We start from the raw sequence: 20,421 nt of genomic DNA on the forward strand, positions 1-20,421 counted from the left end.
TTGCAGGGGTGTGAAATGTAATTGCAGCCTTTGGGCAAAGTCCAGATGCCAGACGTTATTGCTCCCTGCGTAAAACAAAAGGGCTGCGCAGAGCCCAGCTGTTGGTGCCGTTTAATGTCACTTGAGTGCATGTAAACGCACAGCTATTGTGGGTCTGCCATCACTAGTTTAAAAAAAAAAATAAAAAAAAGTTGTCCAGCACAGACACAAACTAGAGTGGACCCCTCACTTAGCCACAGCTCACACAGTATCGCCAGAAATCAGGTCAGGCAGTAACCCTGTTGTTCTGTCCCTGTGTGCCCTCTTGCAGCCTCCCTCTCTCCACTACACACCAGCACGTTTGGAAGCTGAGCTGTTATGGCCAAGTGGCTGAAAGACTACCTGAGCTTTGGCAGCAGGAAGGTGCCTCCACAGCCACCCACACCAGACTACACAGAGAGCGAGATCCTCAAAGCGTACCGACTCCAGAGGGACCTGGACTTTGAAGATCCCTATGAGGACTCTGAGAGCCGGTCCAGGTGCGAGTCTGCAGCTTCTGACCCTGCCACGCCGGTGTATGGCTCCCCCATGAAGTCGTCCAATGTGGATACCAAGTCTCCGAAGCACAGACTGATCAAAGTGGACTCTCAGGAGCTGGGGCGCACCAAGATTCTCCTCAGTGCCATCTCTTTAGAGGATCAACAAGAGCCCGTAAGAGCTTCAGCCTCTTCATTATCATTGCAGGTGTTCAGAGCAAAGAAGCGAGGGGTGATGAATTTAGATTTTAAGTATCTTGAAGGAGGGATGCAAGGAAGGGGAGAAAAAAACACCGGCCCTCTTCACTCTCATCTCATTTCCATCACAGTGACAGCTTTATTGATCAGACTCCATAAGCAAGTGACTGGTAATGTGTGTCACAAATATGTATTGTTTACATAAATCACATTACATCCCACGCGCCACATAAATTTGCTCTACTGTAGATGGGAGAAAGAATTATTGATGGCTTGAGCGGACCATTGAGTAGGAGAGGGTCACAGTCCCCTGGGTTTATGTCCTTCTATAAATAATAAATGGGGTTTGGTTTTGCAAGCTGAGAGAGACCCCCGCATGAACACGTCAGGGGCCATATACAGTGCGCTGTATGCTGACGTGTCAAGGGCCACAGGGAGGTATAATTTATGCTCCGGTGTTGTTTGTGTCGTCGGGACTGCAGTGCCTTCCTGACTATGTACTCTGCGTGTTGTGCTGCTGAAAACATACACGGCTACAGTGAGTGGGGGGGAAAAAAGGGCAAACAGATGTTGAGAGAGCGACTGGAGCAGAGGCAAATGTTTCACAAGGAAATGATCCACACATTAATTCAGATCACATATGCCGAGTAAGTTCAGGGATATTTCAGGGTTTTCATTGCTGCAGTTAAATCCATGACTCCACTCATGGAAAATGCTACAAGTGCAAAAGGCCTGAAGTGAATTGAAGTAATAGCCTTAACTGAAGTCAATAGCTTTCCCCCCTCTTCCCAACTCTTCTCCTGCTCTCGTTAATTTCCCAGGGTCTGTGGGAACATCCGCACGCTAATTAACATTGCAGATTCCTGCGCATCGATAGATAACCTGTTACAGAACCAACATGGGATTAGGATGTAATTTTGTAAAGTGTGCGTGTTGAGCAGGAATTTGTGAAGCAAGCCTTGGTGGAGTGATTTTCTTTGTCAGAGGGAGAGCGTGAAAGGACGAGAGCACTTTGCCGAGGGGTCTATGTGTTTGTAGGAATGTGCACATGTGTGTGTTTGTGTATTTGTATACATGTGTGTGTGTTAGGGAGAGAGAGAGAGACCATATGGCTGCCTTTGTAGCTGTCAGTGTGCCAGCTGACCACTGTTTTCCTCCTGTGCTTGCATAAAAGAACAAATGCTTCCGACTGGCCAACCAACTCCCTCTGTACTCTCTCCCTCAACCCCCCCCCTCCAAAAAAAAAAGAAAAAAGAATTGATCATCCTTACAGACAGGACGCTTTCTTGCTGTTTTGTGTTGTGTTGTCCATATAGTTCCTCGCTCAAGGCTGTAAAGAGGGAACGTTGTGTAGCTTCTACACAGCTCTGGTGTGTTATTGTGATGTTGTTCACTAATGGTGTAATTTTACTGTCTTGGAGATGCTCAAAAAGCATTTTTGTCTGTAACCAAACATGTATTTAACGTGCCATTCACTGAGGACCTGATTGCTTGTTAAAAGTGCTGCGCTGCTCTCTCCGTCTTGGGTTGATGAGCTATTGTCTGCGCAACACTTCCTATTCAGCATTTATATATCCCAACCAAATTTCTCTAATTATCAGAAAACATGCATGCCCCAGGATGTTTTTATTCAAATGTTTGATTCAAATGAGGGTGTTTTTAGAAAACGCAGATAATGAAAATGCTGGATGAAATTCATTACAGCCTATGATTGGGATTGTAGCTGTCTTTGCATATTTGCCTGCAAGACAAAAACATATTTAAAGTATTTCTTATTTCTATACCAAGTGAAAAAAGTCTAGGGGCATTGTTTTGCTAAGGGAACAAATTCATTCTCTGTGGTAAAAGTAAGTTTTCTATGTGTGTGTGTGTTTTATTCATTAGGTGGTGCCCTCTGCTCCCCTGGCTGGGGACACTGATTATTCTGACCCGTTCGATGCTCGTCTGGACCGCCGACCGGAGCCAGATCACGGGCCTGTTCCCTGTGAGAACAACGGCTACATGGAGCCATATGAGGCCCAGAGAGTCATAACAGGTCAGAGGACTCTTACTGCTCAGTATCTTATCAGTAGCACAGTGTTTTCATAGGTCACTATCAAAGGAGGTGTGGTTGTCTAATTTTGTTCTTTGTCCCGCCTCCTTTTGCTGCTTCTTTCTTGCGTTACAGCTTCTCATTTTTAGCTATCTCTGATGGTTATCTTCACATAGTAAAACCATACATCCACATAAAAAATGAATCAGATCCGGCCTCATAATATGAGTTTAATTTGACATCCTCAAAGGTTAAATCAGATCACATCATAAAAATCAGTCAGGCATCACATGTAATCTGTCAGCAATGTCAGTTGATTTCAGATGATCAGTGACATTATCATTCTTTATTAGACTTTGTCTTCCCTGTTCCAAAGTATGTTTTCCGTTACAGAATAATCTGTATTTATTTTCACCTTTTCCACTTCTTTGTCCTGAAGACACTGGTGTTAAATGCAGGACTGCGCCGTATTTCTCATTTAATTGCTTCATCGTTGGTGGCAGCTTGGCTATAGAGTGCTGTAACTGTCCGCTCCCCTGTGCTTTCACTTCATCTCAGATGAATCTACCCTTTGGAGATGCCTATCCAGTCTCAAACCCTCCCGCCCCCTTTCTATTTTCTCCCACACCGTCTAACTCGCATCTATCGTTTTCCATTTGTCTCTCCTTCCATAACATCTCTGTCTGCCCCTTCCCCATGCGCTCTCCCTGGTCTGTCCCAGTCATTTAGTGTAAAAGCCTCCCCCTCCTCTTTTGTCCATTTCTCTATCTCTCATCATCTCGAGGGCTCTCCCCAGCCCCTGAGGGGAGTCTGGCTGTCCCTCTTATTTGTTCTTGAGCAAATTCTACGTCCCGCTCATTCTCCGTTGTCACTTGTGCTATCCCTTTTGGTGGTCAAATGAAGTCCATAATCTCAGGTTTAACTGAATGGAGCATCCTCTTCTTCTCCCCAAACGGAGGACCCTCCACGGCAGCTGGATGGAGCCATTGGAGAGATTAGATTCCCGGTGGTGATGGCAGAGCGTTTGGCAAAGCATTGTCACAGCTCTTTCATTGACTTTGAATTGAGCCTGTCACTCCAGGGCTGTCTGTCTGCCTGCTTTTGTCTGTCTGTCTCCCTGTCTGCTTTTGCTCATTAAAAAACACAGCGGAGCGTCAAAGACATTGAGATCGGAATAGTAATTATCTTTCACAAAGACTGTCCTGAAAAGACACCTGTGTGCTTTTTATAGGCTGTACTTTTAGGCAGGAAAAAAAACATCTTTTATCCTTACGTCTACACTCAAGCTGTTTGTTGTGTTTTAACTCTGTCATGATGCTTGAGTCTTGTTTATGAGGATGAAGGCAGGTCTCAGTTTCCAGGTCTGACTCACATCTGTATGCCTAAACAGCGCCCAGCCCTCCCTGTTTTCACTCCTCTCAATCTTCTACAGTATCTTTGTCACCTTTCTGGCAAATTGCTATTGCCCCCTCCCCCCTGCCCCCCACGTGTGTTTTTTCCTCCATCATGTTACCTATGAATTTCTCATTTTATTTCCTCCATGCCTGTTTTTATCTCTTCCCCTTCATCTTCTCCATCTCCGGGCTGCCACTGACACTGCGGGTTCCCAGCGCAGGTAGAGCAGCATTCGTCCCCGCTGCGCTTCTGTCTCAATGACTTTACATCAAACGATGACAGACATCCACCCCTCACCCGAGCCCACCCTCCCTTGTCCTTCCCTCCTGTGCTGTCGCCCTCCTCCTCCTCCCTCTTGCTTCTTCGCTGCTTCCCCTTCCTCTTCCTTCTCCTCCTGCTCCTCACCCCGCCACATCTCTCCTCCTCTCTCTCCCTCCTTCCCCAGCTTGCTCCTCCTCTCCCTCCATTTCCCCTCCACCCTCTCCTTCATAACCTCAGGGACTTTCCCCAGGGTCTCCACTCGGTTACCATGGTGACTGCAGGGCCGCCCAATAGCGGTGTCTTGTCGTGTGAAGGTTAAAGTTTTCTGTTTTTCACCAGTGAATCCTTCCATTTAGTCCTTCCCATGTGAGCCATTGCAAGGCTGTTGGCTGTGGACACAAAAGATGCCCATTCCTTAGTTTGTCCCTGATTTTTTACCCCCCTTCTACACCACCTAGTTTTTAAAGGTCACATTTTTGAGGTCAACAAAGCACCATTGCTGATTGCTGCTGTTGCTGATGCTGCTATGGCTCAGAGGCTCCTATTGAAATCAGATTTCATCCTCTAGCTTGCATCAATAACCTTAAAGCCTTTTATCTCATGGCTATATTTGACTCCACATAAAAGCTGCAGGTACTGAGAAGCATTTCTAGGTTGGAACCCACTGAGAAAGTGATGAAAATGTTAACAAGGGGCCGTGGATGATGTTGTGAGCTAGGCTAGATTGCTGCTGGGATTCAGGATGGACAAGAGGAGGGGGGTGGGTTTTCAACCGTGTTGCAACTCAGCATCTAGCCCGAGGCCTCGTTAAGCCCCCCCATATGAGATTCTGAGCCCACGGCAAGCTGTGCAAACATAATTTGTCTCACTTCTCTAATTCTAGTCATGTCAGAGCTCAACAGGCTTTCTGTTTTACTTTATAGTACGGAATAATATCAGTGTTGTCTTGAGGCGAACCTCATTGCTGCTGTTTCGTAATGTAATCTGTTTTTCTTGCGGAGTGGTTAAAGGCGACACAGGAGACAAATCTCTGAACCTCCGCACACATGTCCTTGCATCTGTGTTTGAATATATTTTTTTTGCATACAGAGCTGCAGCGTGGCCCAGGAGGAGGTCATATGCGTGGTGGGGTACAGCTCTACGATACCCCCTATGAAGATGAGCGAGGTCAGCGCCTGGGCCTGATGTATGGAGAACCTCAGGAAGAAGGCAAAGAGAGCAGCAGGCTGCCGCAAGATGATGAGAGGCCGGCCGATGAGTATGACCAACCCTGGGAGTGGAAAAAGGACAACATCTCCAAAGCTTTTGCAGGTAACTAGAAACATGATGGTATTCTGGCAGTTTAGTTAACAAAAACAATATTGGAGCATAGTTGGGCAAAGCCCAACAACAAATTTTCATTCAGCTCAAATCGGGCTGTACAATAGATGTGGAATTTCTGAAAACATTTGAGACATCATTGTCTTAACAACTCCTCAGGTTGTTGGCCCCTCTGAATTCAAGCTGCTGGGGGCTCAATCAATACTCAGAGCTTGCCAAAAGTAAAGTTTTGGCATCCTAAGCCGCATTTAGGAAAAACACTTTCAACCAAATATCTAGGTTAAAGCCAGCAAACTGGGAATCTGTCTATTGTCTTTGATGAAAACAATACATCTGTATCACTTTGTGGAGCTTCTATGTTGCAAACATGAACAATAAGGTATTACACAGAATATATTGTAATCACCCTAATAGAAATTTGTGGAAATGGTTAAAACTGGAGAAAAAAATCTTCAAAAAAAATTGAAAGGTCATAAAACCCATCCAGGAGCACACAGAGAGCCCTGCTGCTGATACCACTTCCACTGTGAAATACTTATCTAACTGTCCTGACCTTTAATGTGGTTCCTGCCCCCTCATCATTACAGCTCCAAAGCCTTTCTTTGCAGGGAATGGAAGCTGCTGTGACCTTCACCTTCTCAGCTCAAATGACACATGTCTTTCCATCTCTTTTACTTAAACACCTTCTGGTGACTATTGATTTCTCGCTCTCATACATGTGAAAAAAAAACCACGGTCACAACAAGCTCTGAGATGGTCATGAGAAGTGACAGAGATGTCTTGTGTGTGTTTTGGTGTGAGGGAGATACAGTTGACATCATATAAAGAAGATCTGCAGTGGAGGAGAGCACCGAAGAAAACATTAATTTTCTTGGACAAGGCAGTATTTTTAATTGATACAGCACTCATTAAGTTAGTTACGTTTGGTTAGCTAGCCATAGTGCATTTTTAAAGTTGCACTGACAGTGCATGTCATATCCCATCCTGTTTAGTTCCATCTATTGAATATAATTGGAGGGAGTGAGTGAAGTGAAAGTAGGAGAGATATAGAGAGGTACAGAGAAACAGAGGCAGACTGATAGGTCATTTAGGAGTGGATCAGTGGATGGCATGCCAGGCCAAGTCAGCTTAATTGAGCTGCATCTCCAAGTCACCAAGGTCAAGGTGATGGGATAATAAATCAACCTTGCCTCATGTGCACTCCCATTCCCGCTCTCTTACTCTCTTCCCCTCTTGTGTGCCCCTCCTTTCTTCTCAGTTAATTACATGCCTACATGTGCGTGACTGATCCAGTGCTAATAAGAGAGTCATGGTCAGCAGCACACAATTGTCTGAATATACACACGTACACACATGCAGGCAAATCCGTTCACACCATGTTCGTTCTCTAATCACGTTAATCAGAGGAGCAGCAAAGAGACAAAATTGGTTATTTGAGAGTGAAGTTTCAAAAGGATGTGCAGACTAGTTAATTTACAAGCCAGCATCACCTTTCACCTACTAAATGCTCATTCCTGCTTCATCTGTTGTTTTCAAGCTTTTCCTCTCCGTGCCACATACAGTGTGCAGTCCTGCAGAGGAGCGCTTACAGCACCATTAGAGAGCGCAGTGGAGGAAAACGCTTGCGAGACTTGAGTTGTCTGACCCCTTGTTTTTTCCATTTGGAGTCAGCACTCTGAGCTGGCGTGCTGTCTGTCTGAGCAGACCAAAGCACTGAAGTGTAAACACACAAACAGTATTTTCCATTCTCACATTTAATCCATATTCCCAGACCCTCTCAGTGTTGCTAGGCACGGCCCACATGAGAGGGAGGGGAGAGATGGGAAGGACAAGGACAGAGCTAAAAAAGAGAGAGATGGAAAAGATGGACTGTGGAAAAAAAAAAGAGATGAGGAGGTTTGAGAGACAGAGAGGTGGAAAATGGATAGAGAGTCTGTAGAGAAAGCTAGCAGTGGAGGAACAATGGTATGTTTGGTGGCAGCTCAATGGATGTTTGTGCAGGCCCCAGTGCTTCAGAGGGGAGGGGCGTCGAGGAGAATTAATGGTCGGGGGCTGTGGCGAGGTGAGGAGAACGGAGAGGAGTGGGAGTCAGGGCCATTGTAGCCGGGTAGCAATCAGTCATCCGCTAACACAGGCACACTCTCTCACACATACACACGCCAGCACAGCAGCAGTGACAGGGCTGTCCCCGCAGCCCTCCCTCCCTGTGGATGTGACACACTCACTCAGATAACCCGCTGCGGGGGGCAAAGGGGGGCATCACGATCTGCCAGCAGCCCCTCATCATCACCTCCACACAGACACCGTATGCACACACACACACACATGTGGATTCTCAGATCAGGTTTTCCAGCTGTGATTATCACTAGGCTCCTAATTCAAGGGTGAGAAGGTTTTGTGTGCATGTTGGCACAAATGAGTGTGAATGTTGCAGAGTGGGGAGGGATATGGAGCACTGTTGGAGTATATTGTATCGGATTTGCGGGCATTGCAGCGAGCGCTGCTAAACAGACTCTCTCTGATTATGATTTTCACAGATTATCCATGCTTAAATGTAATCGGGTGAATGTTGCATGTGGCTATTTTGTCAAATGGCAGAAAAATAAGGGCGCATTTGAAGCGTTTTTATTATTTTCCATTGGATATGGACAGTGGGTCCTCTTCGTCCAGCTGTGTGAGGGTGCCTGAGGGGTCGGACGTGACAGGCCTCTCTCAGGCTGGTGGGTTTTAATTACAACGTTCGAAAGCTGTCACCAGTCACCACCGTCCAGCTCAAATTACAGCATTCATTAATTCCTGGAAGTCAATAGACAGTCCAGCAGTGAGAGATTGGCCCTGCAGCCATTCAGCACCAATTAGTGAGCTAATGAAAGGCACCATCTCATTACCTCTCTGATGGCCACACCTAATGAACAGATGAATGGGTGTTTCAGGTGTTTTATTTTATTTTATTTTTTTTAAGTTTTATAGTCCACCAAAGGAGCTTTGAGCCATCTCATTTGAGCCAGATGATGGCTGAACACTGCAGGAGTGGACACATTATGAGAGAAACTCAAATCAGCTGGAAATCTGGAAGGGGAAGGTGAATGAATAACATTGCCGCATCTAGCAATTACTATCATGGTGCCAGTGAGCAAAGCACTTATCCTCCACTTATTTCCATCCAGCTGCTCATTAGGCAACAGGAAAAGATGGGGGACTATAGAGAGAAGCTCCTCACTATACACGTGTGCCCTATAAACAAAAGGGGGGTGAATACTTAGGCCAGGTTAACTCTTTGCACCAAATAAATGTATCATATAATATATTCACTATCTTTGCATGTAGTGTATTATCAGGTCAGTCTTGTAGTTTGTCCAATGCTTTGCTTTATGACCACATACCTTCATAGCTTACAGCCATATCAGTTAAGCCAATATGCTTAACTGATATGCTAAATATTAAACCTGTTAAACCTGTCATTGACATTAGCATTTAGCCCAAAGAGCCGCCTTGCCTTATTAGCCTTATAGAGCCGTTAGCGTGTGTGTGTGTGTGTGTGTGTGTGTGTGTGTGTGTGTGTGTGTGTGTGTGTGTGTGTGTGTGTGTGTGTGTGTGTGTGTGTGTGTGTGTGTGTGTGTGTGTGTGTGTGTGTGTGTGTGTGTGTGTGTGTGTGTGAGAACAGCAAACAAGAACTATTTATTCAGTAATTATAATTACAGAGATTATCTGCCAAAATTGAAGATACATTTTAAAGCAGAAGTAAGCGGAATGTTTGTGTTAATATAAGTCTTAAATAGTTCTATCTTCCAACAGCAATCACTTACTGTATATAGAGTGTTTGGTCCAAAACAGGGGTCTGTCAGTCACTCTGCTCTGCTGTAAGTCGAGGAGAAAACTTTCCTTGTATCCTACAACCTTTATCCAATGAGGAGAGAGAACAGCATAAAGGGGCGGTCCTCTCTGTGTGTGCAGCCAAGGGATGTGCGTGAATGTGGTGACGTAGGGACGAAGGTGGGGACTGCTAACTCCATCTGCTGACAGGAAGTTAGCCAAAACGACCGGATCGCTTACTTCTGCTTTAACAGTCATCAAAAGAAGTCTAGTTGCCTTCGATTTTAGAACATAATGAAAAGTTATCAAGACCGTTTAATTGCTTTATTCACTCTTGACGAACTAGCACTGTTTGCAAGATGCTGAAGGGTGCTTTAAAGTGTTAATGAATACCGAAGTAAAAGTGCAGTTTAGCAAAGCTTACAAAGACAGATGGTCGGTGTACGTTTGTGCTGTGTCTGGAAATGTGCACTGACAGGACAGGACAAGGTTTCCAGGGCTATTCTGAGCATGTGCATGTCCCTCTAGGAGGCTACAAATGTAGGTTTGTGTGTGTGTGTGTGTGTGTGTGTGTGTGTGTGTGTGTGTGTGTGTGTGTGTGTGTGTGTGTGTGTGAACATGCAGACAATCGCACAAGCAAGAAAAAAGGAAAAAAACACAAATGTGATTTCCATTTCTGGTGCGATTCTGCTCTCTGTTGCTCTAAGCAGACCCTGGGGGCATCTGACCAGTCTCTTCATCAATTTACCGGCACAGTGGAAGGAGACTCTTATCTTGCCCTCTCTCTCTTTCACTCCTGCCTCCTTTTTGTCACACTTCCTCTCTCTTGCCCCCTCTCTTCACTGATTTTCTTTCTCCTTCAGCGTGAACCTTTACTGACATTAATGAAAAGGCATTGCCTTCGTGATTCCGTCTCGCCGAGATGGGGAGAGAGAAGTAGAGTAGGGCAATAGGGGAGAGGTGCAGGGGGATATGGAAAGAGAGATAATGCCCCACTTAGAGATGATGGGTAAAAAGGGAGAGATGAAGAAAGAGGTATGTTCAATACAGAGAGAAAGACAGGGAGGGCAGTTTGAAGCCATAGGGGAGTAAGTGTAATGAATTTCTGGAGAATGGATGCACAGTTGTGGATCTTTGATGAAAGAGGAAGATTTTCCCCCACACTGGCATAATGGCGTAAGGTGTTAATTGTCTGTCCTTATGGGGGCCATTTTTGCCCAGCAGAAGGTCTTTGTGGGAAGAGAAAAGACGTGATGCAGGGGCTGTTTGAAAAACAGATGTCTTCATTAATGGACTTAATGAAGCTGCTCTATTGTCTTTGTCGGCTCCTCCTTTATTACGCGGACACAGAAAACAGCTGGTGTGCTCGAAAAGTCAGTTATCCATCACCTGAGGCAATGAGTGCTCTGCAACACAGAAAGAAAAACTAAGTGTGGTCACTCCCTCCCCCTTAGATAATTTCTGGTAATTGTTAACAGGTAGTTGAGGCACCAGGCACGTGAGACCACAAATGACTGAATTGCTGTCACCTGTTTCATCCCTTGGGAAAATGTGGGAGAGAGAACGGATTAAGAAACACACTCTATTGTTTTCACACGCAGCATATAATGTATACAGTGTAGTAGACTTTAAGTACAAGTCACAAACAGCGCAGATGTGGCCAGGGCCTTTATTCGCACACCATTTAGTGTGTCTCATTGTCTTGTTTCAGCAAATGAACAAAGCAGAGCACTAAAAGCCTTCTATGTATGGCAGATCCACAGGTTCCTGTTAGACGAGAATGGAAGCCAGATGTTCCCTGTTAGTCAATGAGTGACATGGTGTGATAGTGTGTCTGTGTGCGCGTAAGCTTGGCATTCAACCTTTTGTTATCACAGCGAGGAACTCAGATGAGGTTTCTGTGTGTATGTCGGTGTGATGGAAACATAATATTCCTGGTTAGCTGTGTAGAGTCTGCACATTTAGGAAAGGCTCCTCTCCAATCAGAGGAAATATGTGATTTTATGTAAACCTATGTAAGAATGACGTGTTGATGCAGCTCTCCCATATTCTCAGATATGCAGAATAATCCACAACGTTAATGAGTGAGGTCTGTGAATTAAATCGCACCATAATTATCAGTACAACTTCACACCAACTTTCTGTCTAATTAGGAGCCGATTCACAGTTTATTTGGGAAGAGACTGGGGTCTGGCACTTGCTTTGACAAGACTGTATCTACGTAAAAGACCAGGGTTTGAAACTCCTGTAGTCAAATGACCTGGTCCATTTCACTTAGTCTGAGTCAATCAAGAAAATGGATTGGATGAAACAGTGTGTTCCTCAAAGCATATGTTCAGGCACACAGTTCATCGACAGTTTCCTTTAAACAGCGGAAACAACTCAAATCATCTCACACTCTTTGTATTATACTGAAGAGTACCAGACAATATAACTTGTTCAGAGGGAGCTTCCACCAGAGTCTTAATGGAATTTTCTCCTAAGTCTACAATACGCCACTACCTGAGCTTATCGCTTGCTCATATGCCTGAGCACATTTCTGATCTCTAATAAATTATCTTGGCTGTTTCCGCTCTGTCTCTCTCCATTCTTGTCACCCTTCACTTGTTTTTGTGTGCTGCTCATTTACACCCCTCCTTCTCTCCATGCGTCTCTTTCAGTTTTACTTGAGAATTAGAGGTGTGAATGTGATGTGGGGGAGAGCGGACAGGCAGCAGAGTGTGGCAGTGGTGGTGTTTCTAAGTGTCAGGTGTGTGTGTACATGTATGTGTATGTGTGTGTGTGTGATTGTGGACCTGTGTGTTTGCGTGCATGTCCTCGATTGAGGGATGCCCGGCCACTCTTTAATCCTGGCTTCAGCGGAGGTGCGGCCTGCTCCAGATGGGGCCATTGTACTGCGCCATGCATCAATAATTCATGGAGAGCCAGAGAAAGTGGCGGAGTGTGTCTGCCTGCTCAATAATTAACCAGGGAGGGAGCGAGGCATGTATGTACAGCCTGGGTCTCTCTCCAAACGCCAATTCAAATGGCCTTTGATGTCGCAGGCCTGGGGGGTCTTTGGATTTGTCGGCTCATTAAGACGTCACCCCTCTTTTCCTTTTATTTGTTTTGTAATCCGTTTTTGCTGTGAGCAGGAGCTGAATGTATGGTGTGAAACTGGCAAATCGCATAATGTACGTGTGTCAGTGCGTATGTGTGTGTGTGTGTAAGGCTACCATGATGACTGTTACAGTAGATGGTTGCCTTCCATGGTAGATAATGAGCTATTTTCAGTTCTTTCTCACAGTGCACCTTCTGCTGCTCTCCTGTTGTAGGTAGGACAGTGAAGGAGCATTATTCTGCCCCCACGCTCCTCAGTTCCGCTGTCACACTGTGCTGAGGGTGGCATTGCACACAAAGTCACATTACATTTCCACTGCATTTACTGCCAAGAGATAATTCCCCACAGTGGATCAGTTCGGATCACTTTAAGTACTGTAATGCAGCTTCTGAACTCCTCCTGTCTGTCTGATCTTCTTTGCTTTCTTCCATCTCATCTCACACAATAAATTACTGTAAATATAGAGTCTGAGCCACCAAGATTATGTCCTTCCACAAGTGTGATGAAGCAAGGAGGCAGGAGGTAGAGTATGTTGCTTCTCTTCACACAGGAAGTAGACCAAACCACATTTTCATAACACCACATCCCTGTCATAAGCACACACACGCTAGGCTTCCCTGTCTTTCACCTCTTTCACATCACAATTCTCACATACGCTCTCCACCTCATATTAAAAATCTTGCACCTGATTTCAGTCTCACTTCTGTATCATCGCTGCTGCTCTCACATATCTTCACTTTGGTTAACTTTGTTCAAACCCCCATCTGCTGTTTTCTCACTCCTTTTTCTCTCGCCTCCCTTCCGCTTCTCCCCCTCCTCTATTAGAAATGAGGGAGTTGTCGGAGTTGCCCTGGCCTGCCCCCGTGGGTCAGCTGGAGGAGGAGCCCCCCGTCAGAGAGCAAGGTGACCTCTCACCCCGAACACCACCAATCCCCCCACCCCCCCCACCTACCTCCTGCCTTGCCATCTATTATCAACCCAAACGCAAACATATGCAGTCATGCTGACCTCCCTGACCCAAGCCGTTGTCCTACATCTGTCTCTACCTCCTCCCTGATCTCCCAGCGACCTTCATCTGAGCCACCTGCATCTATCCATGCCTGTTGCAGTCATTATGGTTTTGAGTTTGAAGCTTATTATTACAAACCCCCCTCCCACCCCCCCACTCCTTGCATCAACCACGAATAGCTCCCTGTAAATTGGAATGTCTGCCTTGTTCATATCAGTGAGCTCTGTAGAGCTGCAGCACACTTAATGCTCAATTACAAGTACTGTAGATTGGATTTCACAAAAACCAGACACAAAAGTGGTAAATAACACTTCAGCCTGTGTGTGTGTAATTTGCCTCAGAATGGAGTTCATATCATCAATATCTAGACTACTGGAAGATGCACACGACGGAGCCCGGCAAAGAAGACGCCAACTTCCTGTCTCTATCTGTCATTGGAGACTCATAAATGTGTTGATGATGGTAATTGTGATGATGCTGATGATTCTGCAGTCTGCCAGTCCCAGACCTGGTGTCCTCTAGTGCAAGAGAGGTCCTTCTGCTGCATGCGTGGTTTCCCAATAGCCGGATGTTTGATGTGTTTACCCAAGTCTGGCTTTGAGGTTTAATCCCTTTTGATCACATCACTGTGTAAATACTGTGACTCACTTTTTCTGTCCCTGTCTGCCAACAGTGCAGTTTGACGGCGCAGAGTGGGACTGCTCCTCGTCGCCCACAGAGCGCTTGCGTCCTCCCGGGCCCAGGTCCAGCCCGCTGGCAGGTGGGGGGATGAAGTTTCGAATGCCGCAGGAAGGCCTTTCGTTGGTGGGGGAGAGAGTGGACCCTACGCTGCCTCTGGAGAAGCAGGTGTATGTGTGAAATCCTCTGTTAAACACAGCTACATACACATACTAGATCATTGGCTATGTAACAGAGTGTAGGCCACACTCTTAGGTTTAATCAGATTAAGAGGCTTACATGCTTAGATGGTTAATGATTGAGTGCCCCTGTTGCCATTAATTTAATTACCTTAAATATAACAGAGGATAAAGAAATGGCACTGTCTTAGAAGAAAAATAGCTGTATTAATAGAGGTAACATAGTTGACACTAACCAACGTCAAAATCTGCCCACGATGCTTTGCAAGATGAATATGTGCACATGGTGTAATCCAAGCAGAGTAATGAAAAAGATGTCCACATATCATTGAAATGTGCGATTAAGCCAGGCACCTTGTGAAGGGCATTATTCTGAATTATGATGTTTATGTGCATCAAACCAAACAGAGTTATACAATAATTTGTGCGTGTAAATGCAATTAGCATGCACTATTAATCTCTGTAGGTTGTAAATGTCTCAGCTCAGATGTTATGTACATGCATTTATTCATGCATACACTATTCTGATAGTGATTTTGAATATTTGTCGGACAATGGGTTTGGCCAGTCCACAAATAAAGCCAAAATCTATTTTAATGCACCGCTCTGATGGTGTGGAGAAATTAAAGCAAAACACTTATGTCTTTTGACTAAGCAGCGCTCACCAGAGCTTACACAACTGCGAAAGGTTAGAATGGGAACTAATTAAGTCAGAGCATTAAAAACACACATTTACTTTGGTCTTGTAGTTTCAGACATCATTGGTGTAATTTATGTGATGCTTCTGTGCATTAAATGGCTGTTTTACTAATGAAATCTGTGCATATGACCTTAAGCACACATGCACACACACAACACACACACACAAGAAACAGTATTGTACTCATACATGTGCACAAATTCACATGAGGATAGTAGTTGATTATTTTGCTCCATTACTCCTTGATGATCTCTAAAGGGCTGTTTTGTGTGTTGTGGTTTCCTACTGTTGTAAACAGAGAAACAGAATTGCTGTCAACCTGTAGCATCCAGCACGCTAGCTACTGGCTATGTCATGTCCAAGAATATCTAATGATTGTGACAGAAGAAATAAGTTCATTTACAGGCCGTGATGATCTGCTGGTTCGTCCTTTAGCATCAACATGAGGTTACATTTGTAGTTTCACTGAAATGTCTCTACAACTATAGAACAGGCTGCAATCAAATTTGATTCAAACATCCATGTTGTTGAAATAATTATAGAATTTTTAATCCTCTGCTTTATGGCCAACAGTGTTGAGCAGTAACGCATAACTGTAATTTGATTATTTTTTTTACTAACGGAGTAATTTGATGTGTTATAACTTTTGAAATAGTAATTAGATCATAGTTACAAGGCCAGGTCAATTTACGTTACCATTGGCAGTCTCTCTGCTCCTCTTACCCACACTTAAACACGCGCCCTTGAATACATAGTGTTGGCCCACCCCGCCCCCCTGCTCTCACCCACACTATAGCACTCATCCTGGGATATACACCATCGGCCAGCCCCGCCTGACCTCCGGGGTCCTAATGCGCTACAGCCACTTTATGCTCCAGCCAGTCTCTCCACTGCTCTCACCCACAGTTGAGCACCTGTCCTGGGCTATACAGTGTTGGCTCTGCTGTCCTGCTAGAGGTTGTTCTGTTTTTTTGTTTTTTGTTTTTTGTTTTTTTTGAGGGAATGGAGTAACTAATAATGTAACGTGTAAATGTCATTAACATAATGAATTTGCTTTTTGAAATAAAGTAATCAGAGAACAGTAATGATTACTTTTAAAAGAAGTAATCAATAATTGAATTACTTTACCAGAGTAATTCCCGTCTTACCGTGCTCCCTGTCTTCATGTTGTATAGCTACTATAGATAAGGTGTAGGCTACAGTTATATAAATATCTATTTTTCTTTTATAAAGAAGTATTTTATGGAGCTAATTTATTCCCTCATTCTGGGGAAGATGTACTGGTGTGGGCAGAGATGTGTTTTGTTTAGTGATGGCCAAATACCTAGATTGTAGCATTGTAACCTTGAGCACATTAGCATGCTAATATCAAGTGTCAGCTCAAAGCACTGCTGTGCCATACTGCAACTTCATATACAGTATCTGCTAGAATGCTGCTATGTCTCATTAAAGCGCATGCTCAAGTCTAAAGTTCAAGACAGTGGCATTTAAAGTATGCATGACCGACAGCAGTGTGTACCAACACAAATGTCATACCAGACTCCACCATGATGGAATTTACTGCTTTGAAAGCAGAGGAGTTCTACTCATTTTTCTGTTTGATAACCATTACACTGTCGAGGGTGAATCTTGAGATGTATTTATATTTATAAACAAACAACATGTCATCAACCAGCAGTAAAAGATGTTAAAATATGCTGGAATCAAACTGCATGTCACCACTTTTAACATATCTTGTTGTATGTGTGTATGTGTGGCAGGTGGTACCACGGATCACTGTCTCGCTCTGAGGCAGAGTCGCTGCTAACGCTGTGTAAAGAGTGTAGCTACCTTGTGAGGAACAGTCAGACCAATCGCTCCGACTACTCCCTGTCTCTACGGTAAGACTTGGACACACATACACACACACAAACACACATGTGCGCAATGATGTGCCACATCAATCGGTGAGAGACCTGAACACTTCCGATATTCAGTGCACAATGTAATTGAACACTTCTCATATTTTCTGCTGTGCAACTGAAGAGTGTGTGTGAAGTGTCTGTGAAGCCACCTGAGCTACCAATCTCATATCGCAGTCTCCCACACCTCTCCATCTGTCTCTTGCTCCTGTCTCTCTCCCTCCCTCCCCCCCACTTAAGATCACTGCCATGCTGATTCCTTTCCCGATACTCATTTGCAGGGCACAATACTGCTTATCTGGTCAAATCTCTCCCTTGTAATTACGACCATGATCCATCGTCCCAGCCTCACACTGCTCTCCCATCATCACTCTGTGCTCACCCCATCCTTGGCCCCTCTCTGTGGCCTTCCCCCTTGGCCCCATTGGGCCCTCTAAGTGGTAATCAGGCAGGTAGAGCACACTTCACTGCACACATCATCCTCCCCATAATCACTAATGAATATGAATTACCTTCTGTGGGCCACACAAGAAGGGAATTAGGGAGAGAAGAGGGAAAGAGTGTGGGGAGGGGGTAGGCACAGAGTGTCACTGTGTTGTGCTGACATATAAACAAGCTCATGCATTACTCATTTACATGAGTAGAGTGGGTTTGACACACACACGCATGCACACACACGCACATTTGCTCAAGCAACAAGGTCACCAGTAGCACTGGTTCCCCAGCTGGTGCATGTGAGGGTGGGAGACAATAATGTCTTTCTATGAAACTATAAAATCTATCAACCTTGCATTATTTTGCTTGTTTAGAAAGAGAAACTGACCTTCACTGAAGTAGACCTCCACAGTCTAAAACATGGTACAATATATTATGTCATGCTCTAAAAGGAGTAAGCCTAGGTTTCCAATCTGAGCAAAATGAGCTAACCTTTTATTTTCTCAATTCCTATCAGTAATAATGTTGTATTTACAAAGTAAATAACTAAAATCAGGGACAATAGGTCAATAGGGAAAATAAATACCAACAGTTGATCTGTCTGATTTCGAACACAGCTTCTGGTTAGTTAAATGTAACCATGTAATAATGTTAATGTAAAAAAAAGTAACACAAAGCCAAAGGGTAAAGTCATACTCAAACACACCCACCACCCCTATCACAGTTTCAAGTCTTTGACCTACATTGGTCGCCCTTACTTTTCACAGTTGTACAGTTTTCAGTGCAATAGCATTATTGCCATTGTGACTGATGAGCTCACCTTTGATTTTAACCCCAAATCCACCTTACATTTCTCATAGCACCATTATCTATCGAGAATGAAAATGCCTTCATGTCTCAATGTTTCCCGTTATTTAGTCTCATACATAAGTGTCGTCCTCCATTTTTGTGGTCCACATGCAGATGCAGATGTTTTGCATTCGAGGCTTCCTATTGTGTTGGATCCCTGAGGATCAGTGAAAGCCAGTCTAGGTAAATAGAGTAGAGTGTGCAGATTCTAGGGTGTGCTTCTTTTTTTTTGCACCACACATTATTGTCCAGCCATCATGATGAAAAGCCTTTCAGCAAGGTTAGAGGTGGTGGACACTTTAATCCTTTGGGTTTTACCTTAAAGCACAGTGGTTTAGATAATCTGTTTTATCGCTTGATAAACACCAACTCATTGTGTTTTCTACCCTATTGTTATCAGCACTGATAGAAAAGATAGCCAGAACTCTGAAAATAAGGTCCAAGTGGTAGAAAACAAGTGTTTTCCCCCAGTCTCTATCGACGTGTTGTGACTAGTTTTTAGATTGGGTCAGATCAGACACACTGGGATAATGTCAGCACACCCTTTGGGGGAGGACCAAACAATTTCAGTTCTGTGGAACATTGCAGCATCTGAATGTCTTTGTCCTTATGCCAATATCATTCCTAGCCACACCTTAAGATAGCACTGAAATGCGAACAATGGCAGGAATGACAAAAGTTGTTAAATGGAGACAAAATGAAGAGACTCAGCACGGAAACAGACAGACCTGCAACATTTAAACCAACATTAATATTTATGAAGCAGCACTGGTAGGTTCTAATGCAGCGTGAGATACAAAGTGTCCCCATAAACAAACAGGAGTGGATGAAAGCACACTGTCAACTCTGAGCTCTGATGTGATCATGAGTCTGGGCTCAAGTGGGATGATGGTGACCTGCCTGTTGTTTAGCTGTTTGTAGCCACAGAGAGTGTTTTTGGTTTCACGGCTCTTCAAAATTTAATTTGGTTTACTAGAACAATGACAGTTATGGTGACCGGTTTCAGCCCTTGTCTTTCCCTCTGATTCTATAATTAGACGTACATCATGACTGTCTGGCTCTTAAAGGGGAAGTCCTGTCATAGCTGCCTGGATTTTAAAGGGGAGGCACTCGTGTGGTTTTCTCGCCACTTTCACAGTCCAGTGCCTTTCCTCTTTCTCACTCACTCTGGCTTTGTCTTTCCCATCATGTACGATTATACCACGCGTTCATCCATCAAAATGTCCTTCCCTTCCTAATTTGTGACATGGTGTTAAATCTTGGTTAGGATTGTGTCCTCAAAGCTCAGCAAGAAGAAGTGAACATAAATCCAGGCTGTCATTTCCACCGTGTCATTATGTGACAAAATATGTGGAAGGCTGCGTGATGCATGACGTTTTATATGCCCCACATTTCATGTCATCGTCCTTTTTTTCCCCAATACATTTCTTTCTCCCTTTCATATTGGATCACTTTCATTGGCCTTTGTCTATTTTCTTCTTCCATTCACAATACGTCCTTCTTGTTTTTCCCCCTTCTTCCCAGGAGCTGCCAGGGTTTCATGCACATGAAGTTCACTCAGTGTAAAGACGGCAAGTACGTGCTGGGACAGAACAGCCTCCCCTTCGACACCATCCCAGAGGTGATAAACTTCTACACCACACACAAACTCCCCATCCGAGGTGCTGAGCACCTGTCCCTGCTGTTCCCTGTGCTGGTGCAGACGCTCTGACTGACTCGGGCCCTTTCATGCTGCTCGGACACTTAAAACTTGAATGTTTGACGGGATCTTCCCAGCGGAGGGGCCGGTGTTCTCTTCTTGTTGGACTGGACTACTTCTGATGACTCAACACACCATGGGGATAATGCCCTCTCACACCACTGCTGTTGTACCTGTGCCAAGTGTCTCTAACATCCGGAGAGATCGATTCACATGAAATGCAATACCTGAACTTAAGGCCACACTTGCTGTAACTCTCTCTCTCTCTCTCTCTCTCTCTCTAACATCTCCTCGCTGAATCAAGGGGGGGTAACATCAGGGCATCTGAAATTTTCTC

The 20,421-nt window shown here is 44.6% G+C and overlaps 1 protein-coding gene across 1 annotated transcript; it reads left to right on the forward strand.

The window, feature by feature from the left end:
• Nucleotides 1-357: 357 nt before the first annotated feature.
• shdb (Src homology 2 domain containing transforming protein D, b) lies at nt 358-20,096 on the forward strand (the record flags this gene model as incomplete). Its single annotated transcript, XM_083970819.1, has 7 exons — nt 358-690; nt 2,598-2,748; nt 5,491-5,712; nt 13,460-13,537; nt 14,317-14,491; nt 16,961-17,080; nt 19,910-20,096. 7 exons carry the CDS (start codon nt 358-360, stop codon nt 20,094-20,096), a joined length of 1,266 nt encoding a protein of 421 aa, XP_083826945.1.
• Between the last annotated feature and the right edge of the window lie 325 nt (nt 20,097-20,421).

Source organism: Trachurus trachurus, assembly GCF_905171665.1.
Source record: "Trachurus trachurus genome assembly, chromosome: 4".
NCBI lineage: Eukaryota > Metazoa > Chordata > Actinopteri > Carangiformes > Carangidae > Trachurus > Trachurus trachurus.